General features: G+C 39.7%; 1 protein-coding gene and 1 long non-coding RNA gene across 5 annotated transcripts in view; one reads left to right on the top strand and one right to left on the bottom strand.

The window, feature by feature from the left end:
* The window catches only part of LOC129699340 (uncharacterized), a 37636-nt gene that overhangs the window by 16408 nt on the left and 9033 nt on the right, over positions 1-12195 (top strand). The gene's annotated exons all lie outside the window — the stretch shown is intronic.
* The window catches only part of rmnd1 (required for meiotic nuclear division 1 homolog), a 59164-nt gene continuing 53846 nt past the window's right edge, over positions 6878-12195 (bottom strand). For all 4 annotated transcript variants that reach the window (XM_055639015.1, XM_055639013.1, XM_055639014.1 and 1 more), the window contains 2 exons: positions 10030-10146; positions 6878-7950 (listed from right to left, as the gene is read on the bottom strand). In XM_055639015.1, the coding sequence (XP_055494990.1) occupies positions 7918-7950; positions 10030-10146 (150 nt within the window). In that variant the 3' untranslated portion in view covers positions 6878-7917. The remainder of the gene's footprint in view (positions 7951-10029; positions 10147-12195) is intronic.

Genomic DNA, 12195 nt, shown 5'->3' with positions numbered 1-12195 from the left:
CCAGAAGGATGGGGAGGTTTTGGAAAGGGGGGAGGATGTTCACCAGAATTATGCCTGTATTAGGGGGGTATTAGCTCTTGGGAGCAGTTGGCAGACTTGCACTGTTTTCTCTGGAACGCAGAAGATTGTGGGGGACCTAAAATTGTAAAAAGCAGTCAGAACCCTTTTCCCAGGATGTACAAATCAACCTCTAGAGAGCACAGCTTTAACGTGAGAAGGGTAAAGTTTAAAGGTGATGTGCATGGCAGGTTTTTAACACAGGTCAGTACCTGGAACCTGATGCGAAGGGTAGTGGTTGAGGCAGATATGATAGTGACATTTTTAAGAGGCTTTAGGATAGGCATATGGATATACTGTATAGGAAATGGAGGGGTATGGATTACATGCAGGCAGTTTAGAGTTGGTCTTGGCATTGTGGGCTGAAGGGCCTGTTTCCGATTTGTACCATTCTAGTTTCTATGAATTGTTTGGCTCTGATGAAGTGTTGATGCCACAAATTTGAAACTGAACTTATTTCTTGCAGTAATGTCACCCCTCACTCAAACATGAAGCATTCCTAGAGGTGAAAAGGTTTTCCAAGAACATTTCTCGATTTTCAATTACAAATTGCCTTCTTTATGCTGTTAAGAAATGCTTTGTTTTCCAAGAAAGTCTCACATTATTAAAATAATAATATGCTATTTTAAAACTTCCACTTGTATCCAATTCACAGTTACATTAAACATTAAGGAACAACTCCAGTGACATCTGACTGCGAATTCCTCAAAGTGACTGCGCAACATGTGTGTGTGGCTAATTGCAGCCCTCTCACTGACGAACGTAATCAGTGCAAATTAAAAGCACATGCAAAGTGAGCAAATAGCTTTCATTCCCCTTCCTAATCCATGGACTTTTCCCAGTTATATAAATGGAATGTTTTTTCCATCTTCTTGTGTGAAGGCACTCTTATTCTTGTGCCAGGCCCGTTTCTGTATGTCATCTACACTAATGATTTGGATGAGAACATACAGGGCAAGATTATCAAGTTTGCTAATGATACAAAAGTGAATGGTTTTGGAGATAGTGAAGATGGTTGTGAAAGATTGCAACAGGATCTGGATCGATTGGCCAGATGAGCATTTATTATCTAAATGGTGTCAAGTTGGGAAAAGGGGAAGTGCAACAGGATCTCGGGTGTTTCTTCATCAGTCACTGAAAGTAAGCATGCAGGTACAACAGGCAGTGAAGAAAGCAAATGGCATGTTGGCCTTCATAACAAGAGGAGTTGAGAATAGGAGCAAAGAGGCCGTTGTACAGGGCCCCAGTGAGACCACACCTGGAGTATTGTGTGCAGTTTTGGTCTCCAAATTTAAGGAAGGACATTCTTGCTATTGAGGGAGCGCAGCGTAGGTTCACATGGTTAATTCCTGGGATGGCTGGACGATCATATGATAGAATGCAGCGGCTGGACTTGTATACTCTGTAATTTAGAAGGATGAGTGGGACCCGTTGGGTCCCAGCATCACACAGGAGGGCTGGTCATCCAACGCAATATTCCACCTCTCCACCAATTCTAATATTGGTGGCCAGTTGGGGAGGGGGGGCTTTCTGGAGTGCTAGTATGGGTGTTGCGGGCTGAAGGGACTGGTTTCCAGAGGACTAGTATGCAAATTGTGCGCCAAATGGATTCTTGGGCTGGTGTCTCAGTCAATCAAACCTGTTGTGCTGGCAACTCACTCACTCACGGCTGGTGGGCTGGTAGTTGAGTCACGGCTAATCCTTGAAATTCTATTTCAAGCAGGGTATAAGGCCACCAAATTCAAGTGCAGTTACTTAAAGCCAAAGCACCCAAGCCACCATTTGCAGTAAGTAGTACCTGTCAACCACATGCCACCATTTGCAGTAAGAAGTGCCTTTCAACTTCAAGCCACACCCAAGCCATCATTTGCAGTAAGTAGTGCCTTTCAACTTCAAGTCAAAGCTCCCAAGCCACCATTTGCAGTAAGTAGTGCCTTTCAACTTCAAAGCTCCCAAGCCACCATTTGCAGTAAGTAGTGCCTTTCAACTTCAAATCAAAGCTCCCAAGCTACCATTTGCACTTCATGCCACCATTTGCAGTAAGTGGTGACTTTCTACTTCAAGCCACACCCAAGCCACCATTTGCAGTAAGTAGTGCCTTTCAACTTCAAGCCAAAGCAACCAAGCCACCATTTGCAGTAATAGTGCCTTTCAACTTCAAGCCAAAGCTCCCAAGCCACCATTTGCAGTAAGTAGTGCCTTTCAACTTCATGCCACCATTTGCAGTAAATAGTGCCTTTCAATTTCAAGTCACACCCAAGCCAAGCCAACCAGGCGAGGGTGGAGAGGGGAGGGGGCGCTTTCTGGAGCGCTAGTATGAACCATTTTAGAACCAATAGACATTTTTTGCAAGCTTTAGAAGCAATAGATACTTTTTGCAAGCTTTAGAAGCAATGGACACTTTTTGCAAGCTTTAGAACCAATAGACATTTTTTGCAAGCTTTAGAACCAATAGACATTTTTTGCAAGCTTTAGAACCAATAGACATTTTTTGCAAGCTTTAGAAGCAATAGACACTTTTTGCAAGCTTTAGAACCAATAGACACTTTTTGCAAGCTTTAGAACCAATAGACATTTTTTTGCAAGCTTTAGAACCAATAGACACATTTTTTGCAAGCTTTAGAACCAATAGAGACATTTTTTTTGCAAGATTTAGAACCAATAGACATTTTATTGCAAGCTTTAGAACCAATATACATTTTTTGCAAGCTTTAGAACCAATAGACATTTTTTGCAAGCTTTAGAACCAATACTTACACTTTTTGCAAGCTTTAGAAGCAATAGACATTTTTTGCAAGCTTTAGAACCAATAGACATTTTTTGCAAGCTTTAGAACCAATATACACTTTTTGCAAGCTTTAGAACCAATAGACACTTTTTTGCAAGCTTTAGAACCAATAGACACTTTTTGCAAGCTTTAGAACCAATAGACATTTTTTTTGCAAGCTTTAGTACCAATAGACATTTTTTTTGCAAGCTTTAGAACCAATAGACATTTTTTTTGCAAGCTTTAGAACCAATAGACATTTTTTTGTAAGCTTTAGAACCAATAGACATTTTTTGCAAGCTTTAGAACCAATAGACATTTTTTGCAAGCTTTAGAACCAATAGACATTTTTTTTTGCAAGCTTTAGAACCAATAGACAATTTTTTGCAAGCTTTAGAACCAATAAACACTTTTTGCAAGCTTTAGAACCAATAGACACATCCTGCAAGCATTTTAAAACCACTAACGGCACTTACATATGTTCACTGACATGTGTTCAGTGTTTTTCACAGCTCAGAGAAACGTGACCCTCTGCCTTCCTCCATTTTGAAGAGGCTGTGTGACACGCCACTTCCTGGTTTTATAGTCCCTCTCCCCTGCCGCCAGCGGGGGCAGCAGAGAGAATGGGGAATTTTGTAAAAACATCAATATCTCTGTCATTTTTAATCGACGGGAAAAATCCTCGGCACACATGCGGCGGAGGGGGGATCTGAGCAAGGTGGCCAAAAATGACGGCTGTGGGTGGCGGCGTTCTCTCGGAAATTGCAGCACAGATGGCCAAAACCGGTCAAGAACAGGCTTTTAGTAATATAGATAAAGTGTTTGGACATGGTAGAGGCAGGAAACACTTTCCCAATGTTGGGGGAGTCCAGAACCAGGGGGCCACTGTTCAAGAATAAGGGGTAAGCCATTTAGAACAGAGATGAGGAAATACTTTTTCATACAGCTAGTTGTGAGTCTGGAATTCTCTGCCTCAGAAGGCAGTGGAGGTCGATTCTCTGACTGCTTTCAAGAGAGAGTTAGATGGAGCTCTTAAAGATAGCGGAGTCATGGGGTATGGGGAGAAGGCAGGAATGGGGTACTGATTGTGGATGATCAGCCATGAATGGTGGTGCTGGCTCGAAGGGCCGAATGGCCTACTCCTGCACCTATTGTCTATGAACGGTTGATGGAATTTAATGGAGAAGTGTAAGGTGCTGCAGTTTGGTACTTTGAATAAGGGCAGGACCTACACAGTTAAGGGTTGGCCTCTGGATAGTGTTGCAGAGCAGAGGGATCTAGGAGTGCATGCATGGTTCCTTACAGGTTGAGTCGCAGGTGGATAAGGTGGTCAAAAATTATTTTGGCCTTCATTAGTCAGAGTATTGAGTATAGAAAGTTGGGAGGTCATGTTGCAGTTGTATAAGATGTTAGTGAGACAATATTTAGAATATTGTGTTCAGTCCTGGGCACCATGTTATAGGAAAGACATTGTCAAGCTTGAAAGGGTTCAGTGAAAGTCGTTTTTAAATTCAAAGTTTTGTCAGATTTATTAACGTTTTCAGTAATAACTCGAGAAATAAAGCATGACATTTTCAGATAAGGCGATGTTGGACTCCACGGGAAAAATGTCTACCGGAATATGTAAAAGTTTTACCGTTACTGTTGTTTTTTCGTGAAGATGTGATTATACACTAACACGCACACACATCCAAGATTAGATACCATGACACTGGATACAAGTAAGAGCAGTGAATTCTAAGGTTCATGCTTGCTATGATCAGCCAGGGATTGCTAAATTTAGAACTATATTTAGATCAATTTTGTACCTTTGAAAGACTCCATATTGCAATGTTGCATCCTGGATTAAGGCATCCGTGCAAACAAAACCATGTATACAGCTGTATGACTATACTCCTGGTCCTAACTACCTTCTACTGATATCAAGGCTGAACATAAGAGGGAGGACTTGGATGAGTTGCACATGAAATTACCTCAACCTGCTTAATTTTCTCATATTCCTGCCAATATTTGCGTAGGAGCAGATCCACGAGAGCAATTAAGGTATGTGTGATAGATTTTATTTTTCTCCATTTAATCCATTGGAGGTTAAAAGTCAGTGAGATGAACTAGTATACTGTGGCTCAGATTTTCATACCACGAGTGTAAACATTAATTAGAAATACTGCCAGAGCACAAACGACGTCTGTCAGTGGATGAACAGGTGCACGAAGAATTGCGTAGACGAGGGACGAGGTTAGTTTTCCAATTATCCACGGCAACTTTGGCCGGGAGCCCAGACAGATTACTGAACTGGGATTTCTGCCAAACCTCCAGTGGCCAACAAGCAGAATCTCATTTAAGCAGAGCAAATTCCAGGTGTTCCCTTAAATTCTGATTATTATGTTACAAGGCTGAATGAATGGGATAGTTTAATTAGTTTATTTATTGTCACGTGTACAGATATGGTACTTCATACTACCCAGTCAAATCATACCATACATGAGTGCAATAGATCTTCTTCTGGAACTGTAGATGGAGTCCAGAGAGGCAGCTATGTACTGGCTCTCAGCAGTATCTATCAGATTTGGAATTACTTGACTCCATTGTGTGGTCTCTGGATTCTGGCTGCGCCAGACAAAATTATTCTTTGAATCAGATACTGATGAGAAATTGTATTATTACAAAACTATTGACATGAAGCCCAGCACACAAGGCTTAAAGAAGCCTGGACAAGAGTCAGATGTAGATTTATGAAAGGGAAATTACGTTTGACAAATTTGTTAGAAGTTTGAGCTTGTAAGAAGCATAAACAGTAGATGGATATATTACAGTTTAAGATAAGCACTAGACCAAGTGCAGACCCGTTGGGTCTGCTCCCCCAATGGTGTGATTCCCCCAACCCAATATTCCACCATGCACCAGTCTCCTCCAATGGAATTGAAGCCGTTGCCAAATGTAAGTTTCCAGCACTCCCCTGCCTCCCTCAATTGCACCTGCCCTGCCTGCTGCAGCAGTGAAAAGTTCAGTGTTCCTGTCTTGCAACTTTGTTTCGACGTGTGTTGGAAGCTGATAGGAAGGAGCAGCCGTCAACGAATCAAAAGGCAGGAAGGGATCCGTACTGCAGGTGGACGGATTTGAGTTTTATATATTAATAGATATATATATGTTACGTTGCTATGCTAGTTGCCCAAATAGAATTTGAGCATGTGGCATTCGGGGTAACTTATTGGCATGGAATTTTATGTTGGTTTGCCTCAACTATGGGGGGGGGGACTTTTCCCAACTTGTTTCAATAATCTGGATGATGGGTCACGATTATTTTTTCCAAGGTTGCAGATGATATAAAGCTGGTTGGCAGTGTGGGCTGTAAGGAGAATGCAGAGATGTTTTGGGAAGATATAGATTGGTACAATGTGGATACATGTGAGATTATTCACTTTGGTAGAAAATCAGATGGTGATAGTTTCAAATGTGTTTGAGTTAAGAGGGACTTGTGAATCCATGTACACAAATTACCTACAGTTCACACACATGTGGAGCGAGCAATTTGGAAGGCAAATGGTATGGGGGGGGCTGTATTTATTTCCTGTATTTTACTGCAAATATATAATGCTTCCCTGATGTTTTGCTTTCATTAGTGAACTATTTTTTTGGAATTTAGTGTGGGGAGAGATCAGACTTCGCATGGAAACAGTTCCTTTGGCCTAGCTAGCCAATGCCGTCCAAGGTGCCCCCATCTATACTAGTCCCACTTATCTGCATTTGACCCATATCCCTCTAAACTGAAATTTTTATGGAAGGCAATGGGAACATGATGCAAATTTCTTGATTATTATTTTGTACTTCCAGAAAATGTGCAAGTACCTAAAAAGAAATCCAATGCAGAAAATAAGTTCTGATCCAATGTTCTGAAAATCAACGATGCCTCACAGTTACATGTGACTTACAAAAATTGTCGAGCAACTATGCAGTTGTAGCAACTCTGCAGTTGTAAGCATGTTATGTTTTTGTTTATTACAAGTGTGTTGGGTCATGAATGGTGCTTCAAGAATAGTTGCATAGAAAATAGTCTAGCTTAATTCAATCATTTATTTTTCATGGAAAAAAAAGTTTATCCGGTAGTTCAGATTAAGAGAAAACAATAGGTTCCAATTCATATAAAAATGACCCTGCCCTTTGATTTTAAATGTTTCTGTTCCTCAGGCGTAATAACAGCTGGCAGTTATTAAGCATTCAACTTTGTTTATGGACAAAGAATAAATGAAGTTAACAGATTCTTCTGCTTCAGAGGAAAACATTTTCAGAATCTATTCAAGCTAAAAGCTGTTTGCATTGGAACACGTGTCCTTGGTTTTGATAGCAATTCTATTACAGGAAGTATTATAAATAAACAAGTTAAACATGTTCAAATATCCTGTGATTTGTACAGATTATCACATCCCAGTTTGAAGTATGACAAATTAGTATTTTTATTTAAACAGTTTCAATTCTGAAATAATATATTTTTTGTCATAATAAATAATTCATGTTGATTCAGGATTTCTTCCCAGTGATTTTACTAATGATTTAAACTATTCAAATACAGGTACATGTTAAATGACGTGAACAACACTTATGTCAGCTCTGAGTGTAGTAGCAGCGTTCCAAGATCTTCTATAACATGGACATCTGCCCCCGGGCATGGTCTAGAATATATTAGCTAGCCTGCTTTCACAGCTGCAGTACACCCAGAAATGCATTTCTTCCATTATACCCCAGTCTCAAACATTTGAAGTAAGCAGCTACTATAAATTCAAATTTATTCAGTCTTGGTTCCAGCATGATTTCAAAGAGAAATAATGATTACTGTAGTTTTCCTAAATTTTTCCCATCATATATAGACATTCCACATTGAAACTAAATCAAATGTGCCATTAACAGAATGTTAAAACCGATTATAAATGCTGTGTGGCTGTGAGAATAAACAGCATAGTTCTGATGAGAACTGAACTGCAGAAAATGTAGACAATCCTCAGGGATCTAGAAACGAGTACAGAGGGCTTTAGGAGGATTCTCTGCATGCCCCACTTGATGTCATAGTCACTGGCCTTCCACAGTCACTCCAATCAGCTTTAGAAAATAACACGTGCAAGTTCAAATAATACCTGAAGAAAAAGGATTGGCTGTATTGAGTAATTCAAAATATTATTTTATCCTATAAAATCATGACATTTGTGCAAATCATTACACAAGATAGATAAGGGGTCATTGAGTATGGAAACAGCCCCTTCCAACATTCCCATGCTGACCAAGATGCTCCATCTATGCTAGTCCCACACCTCCCTAAACCTTTCCTATCCATGTACCTGTTCAAATGTTCCCACTCTCCTTAAACCAAAATCCTTTGAATCTTGATTCCCCAACTCTAGATAAATGACTGTGTATTTACTCTAGCTATTCCACTCGTGATTTTATATACCTCGAAAAGATCACCCCTCAGCCTCCTGTGCCCACAATGTCCTGGCCTGCCCAAACTTTCCCTATAACAGATCTCATTATAGTATCCATTTGTTGCAGCAATGATTGTAGAGTTTTGCTGCTGTCACCCTACCCAGAAGCTCATTCCATGGGCTTCACACCTTCCACATTAAAATTGTCTCTATTTCAAGAGTCAGGAGTGTTTTATTGTCATATGTCCCAGGCAAAACAATGAAATTCTTACTTGCTGCAGCACAACAGAATATGTAAACAGTGCAAGTCCTGCGAAATAAAGTAGGAAAGGACCTCCATTTCTGCTCTCCTTGATTTTTGCTGAACTAATCCAATACAGTAATTAAAATATCAGATTATTGCAGTAATTTCCAACCTCCCAGTGAGAATACCATACTTAAAAGGAGTAACGATCAGATAAATTCTATACTCTTCAATTCACTGACCACTGACTAAGTACGGTAACTCCCATTTGAAACTGTGAATCACTGTTTATATTTCTTCATTCTTCCATTTCTTCATGTTGGGATTCAATCTATGAGAAATTTAGCCCCATAACAGTTTTTAAATTTACTGTGACTACTCACATTATAATTGTGCTTGCATGGATTACATTTAAATCACAATAGTCAAGAGTCAAGAGTGTTTTATTGTCATATGTCCCAGATAGAACCATGTAATTCTTATTTCATTGATTATATGAAATAGTCTAAATAATCTGTTTTAATGGCCAGAAGATCATGAGTGCATTGACTTCAGTTGCTCATTTACATAATCTGTGATTCTGATATCAACACTAGGCCTTTACCAGATTTATGCCTCTTTTGAAGAACTATTTATAGATTGATTTGTGGATTTACCATGGCCTCCTTCAGGCTATAATACTACCCCCCCCCCCCTACCCCCCCCCCCCCCCCCCCCCCCCCCCCTCCCTCCCCCCCCCCCCCCCCCCCCCCACTCATAGAAAATCGGAATTAGGAAGCATGCTATAAGCAAAGAGCATCTAGTATTTTGATTTTGACAATGTTTTCTTTTTGACAGCAACAAAACCGATTGGAAGGGGAATTCAATGCTACATGTAAAAATCTGTAACACAATTTGTTGTTGTTACACAATTACATGCACATGTAAATGAGTTTAAGGATTATCAGTCTTTATAATAGTTAGAATGAATGGCAGATTTGCAACCTGATAGCACAACATAGTCTGAAGATGAAACAAGTTCTTTAAACAAAATGCAAAAATGTTTAGCATTAGGCCCAGAATAATGGAATTAAAATGCACCGTTTTACTGATTCTGTAAACCGTAACAAAGTAACTGTAAAGGATTATATGAAATGTGTTTGGCCCATCTCAAACCTGGGTCTGCTGAGAATTTGGCACTAATTCAAACTGCTGGAGAGAGCTGGTGTGGGAAACAGAACATTCACATTCCTTCATCTGAGGGCGTGGTGAGAATATGGTGCAAAGGTTTGCTGTAGGGTCAGATTGAAAAGAACTCTATTTGGCTTGTACTACACTCGCAAAGTATCATTACTTGCTGCTGACACTGCAGTCCAGGGTCAAAGTTTTCCACTGCCCAGTACTAACCCTCACTGGAGAAAGAAAAACAGCAACTATATCTTTAGCAGTTTTCAGCAGTTGCGTATGGTTCTCTAGTAAATGAATCACATGGACTGGTTGCTGATATCTGAATATTTTACAGCCTGAGCGACTGAAATAATGGGACCAGTCCCAGTAGTTACATCACTTACTTCAATAGAAATGAGGATCACTATCATCCACTCGAGCCGCAGTCCATGCTTCTCACTTAAGTGGTTTCGCATCAAGTCTGTTAGTTCTGTACAATGTTGTAGCTTTTCATTAATCACCTGCAGAATTAAAAAATATTACATATCAATAAGAACAGCAAATGGTGGAAATCTGACAAACACAGAAAAACTCAGTGGTCAGACAGCGCCACATGAAAAGAGAAACAGTTAACGGTTCAGGTAGAAGACCTTTCATCAGAGCAATTCTAATGAAGTCTTTAACCTGAAATGTTAACTGTTTCTCTTTCCACAGGTGCTGCTTGACCTGAGCTTTTCCAGATTTTTTTTGTATTTTATTTCAATACTTTGGCATTGTAAATAATATATTCATCCATCCAAAGTGCATTACAGTTACAATTCAGCACAGTAAGTCTAAGAGTAAATTAAGACATGGTGCTGGAGAACTCGGCGGGCCAGGCAGCATCCTTGGAGAACATAGACAGGTGATGTCTCAGATTGGGATCCTTCCTCAGACTGTAGCCTGGCATTATTTCATATACATTGGCTGAATCTTGCTGGCAATTCCACTGCGACTGCCAGCATTTATCTTCACAAATGTAAGTTGATTCAGAACTTTGGTGCAAATCTAACACACTATGCCATTGTACTCTGGCAATGAGCAGGAATCTGTTAGTTTCCCAGTACTTGTATTGGTAAAGTGACGACAAAACCTACAACAGGACTTGACACAGGATCCTTCAACCAGACCTATCCCAGAGAAGTTTTTGTATTGTGACAAAAATAATACGTTACATGTTTTACATCCAAACATTACAGTACCTAAATAATTACCAGAAAGTGCTTTTAGGTGACAATTTAAAAAAAGTTTATTTCAATTACAACAGTTTTAAAAGCTCTGAACATCAAGGACCGAAAGTAAGTTTCTCAGGAGTTCGGTCAGCAAGGTTTATCTGGCCCTTCACCTGACTAGCACTGTTCCTGAACCTTGCCAATCAGCTCCAGAATGTTTCAGTCAGCAATTTGGGTTTTACAGCAGATCTATACAGTAGAGGAACTGAGCAGCAACAGGCCAGGCTCTGTAAAATCCTGGCAATCCATTCTTTAACTCATTTTACATACAATTGCATGTAAGCATGGTCTTGTGCAGATATATACATTGCAGGAGGATAATATTTACAAAGGCAGCAGGTTCCTGGCTCAGGTTGGTGCATCTACTACGTCCATAGCCACTTCTTTCAAAAAAGTTACAGGTCATCAGAATTATCACCTTTAAGTTCCATTTATTTATCTACATACAAGTGTTGCATAATTGGTAACAGAGGTCAGTCAGCTTGCTTGTTTCCTAATGCTGTCATTAAATTCAATCACGAGTAAACTATAACAGTCTGACCTGCCTGCTGAGCTCAGACAGCGTTCCAATTTGGTTTAAAAAAAAATCAAGATAAAGCAATGTAACATTTAACATTACAAGGGAAGCACTGGACAGAACACTGGAAGACAAAGACAGCATTCCACAACACAGGGTTTTGTTTAATCTTGCCCAGGAAAAAAAATCCAACCTGCCTTTCCAGCAAGTGGAATACAAAACATAAAACATAACATAAAGATATCAAAAATAAATGTTTCTAACTTAAATGAGTCAAATGCCAGAACAATTCAAATTCCTTGTAATTATTCTCTTATCTCTTTAAAACCCTCAAACATGTGCCGTTGTCTCTCTTAACATTTAGCCATTCTTATTCTCCGAACCAACACAGTTCTTCCCCTTTCTTTCTGTAAACAAGGAGTCACACAATATAAGATCCAAGATCATCTTTACTCTTTATCCAAGCTATAACGGTACAATAGGTTGTTGGTTGTCAGAGCATCCCGACCGCTTCCAGAACTGAGCAGTATAGGAAGTAGGTGTTAATATAAATGGTACAGTAAGGTGGGGTTAGTGATGCTAGTCTATTATGATTGGTTGTCATGCATAAACTAATCTACACTTTCTTTCTCCCTTCTTTTCTTCTGCTCTTTAAAAAAATCTTAAACCTATAATTTGTCAGTTCTGATAAAGGTTACCATATTAAATTGTAATTCTGGTTCTCTCTCCATTAGGAGTCTGTGTTGCAATTCTATTGGAATAGCTTGGGTAGGGTTGCGGTG

The sequence above is a fragment of the Leucoraja erinacea genome, chromosome 8 (genome assembly GCF_028641065.1).
Source record: "Leucoraja erinacea ecotype New England chromosome 8, Leri_hhj_1, whole genome shotgun sequence".
NCBI classification, from domain to species: Eukaryota; Metazoa; Chordata; class Chondrichthyes; order Rajiformes; family Rajidae; genus Leucoraja; species Leucoraja erinaceus.
This window is presented reverse-complemented; position numbering and strand designations above follow the sequence as displayed.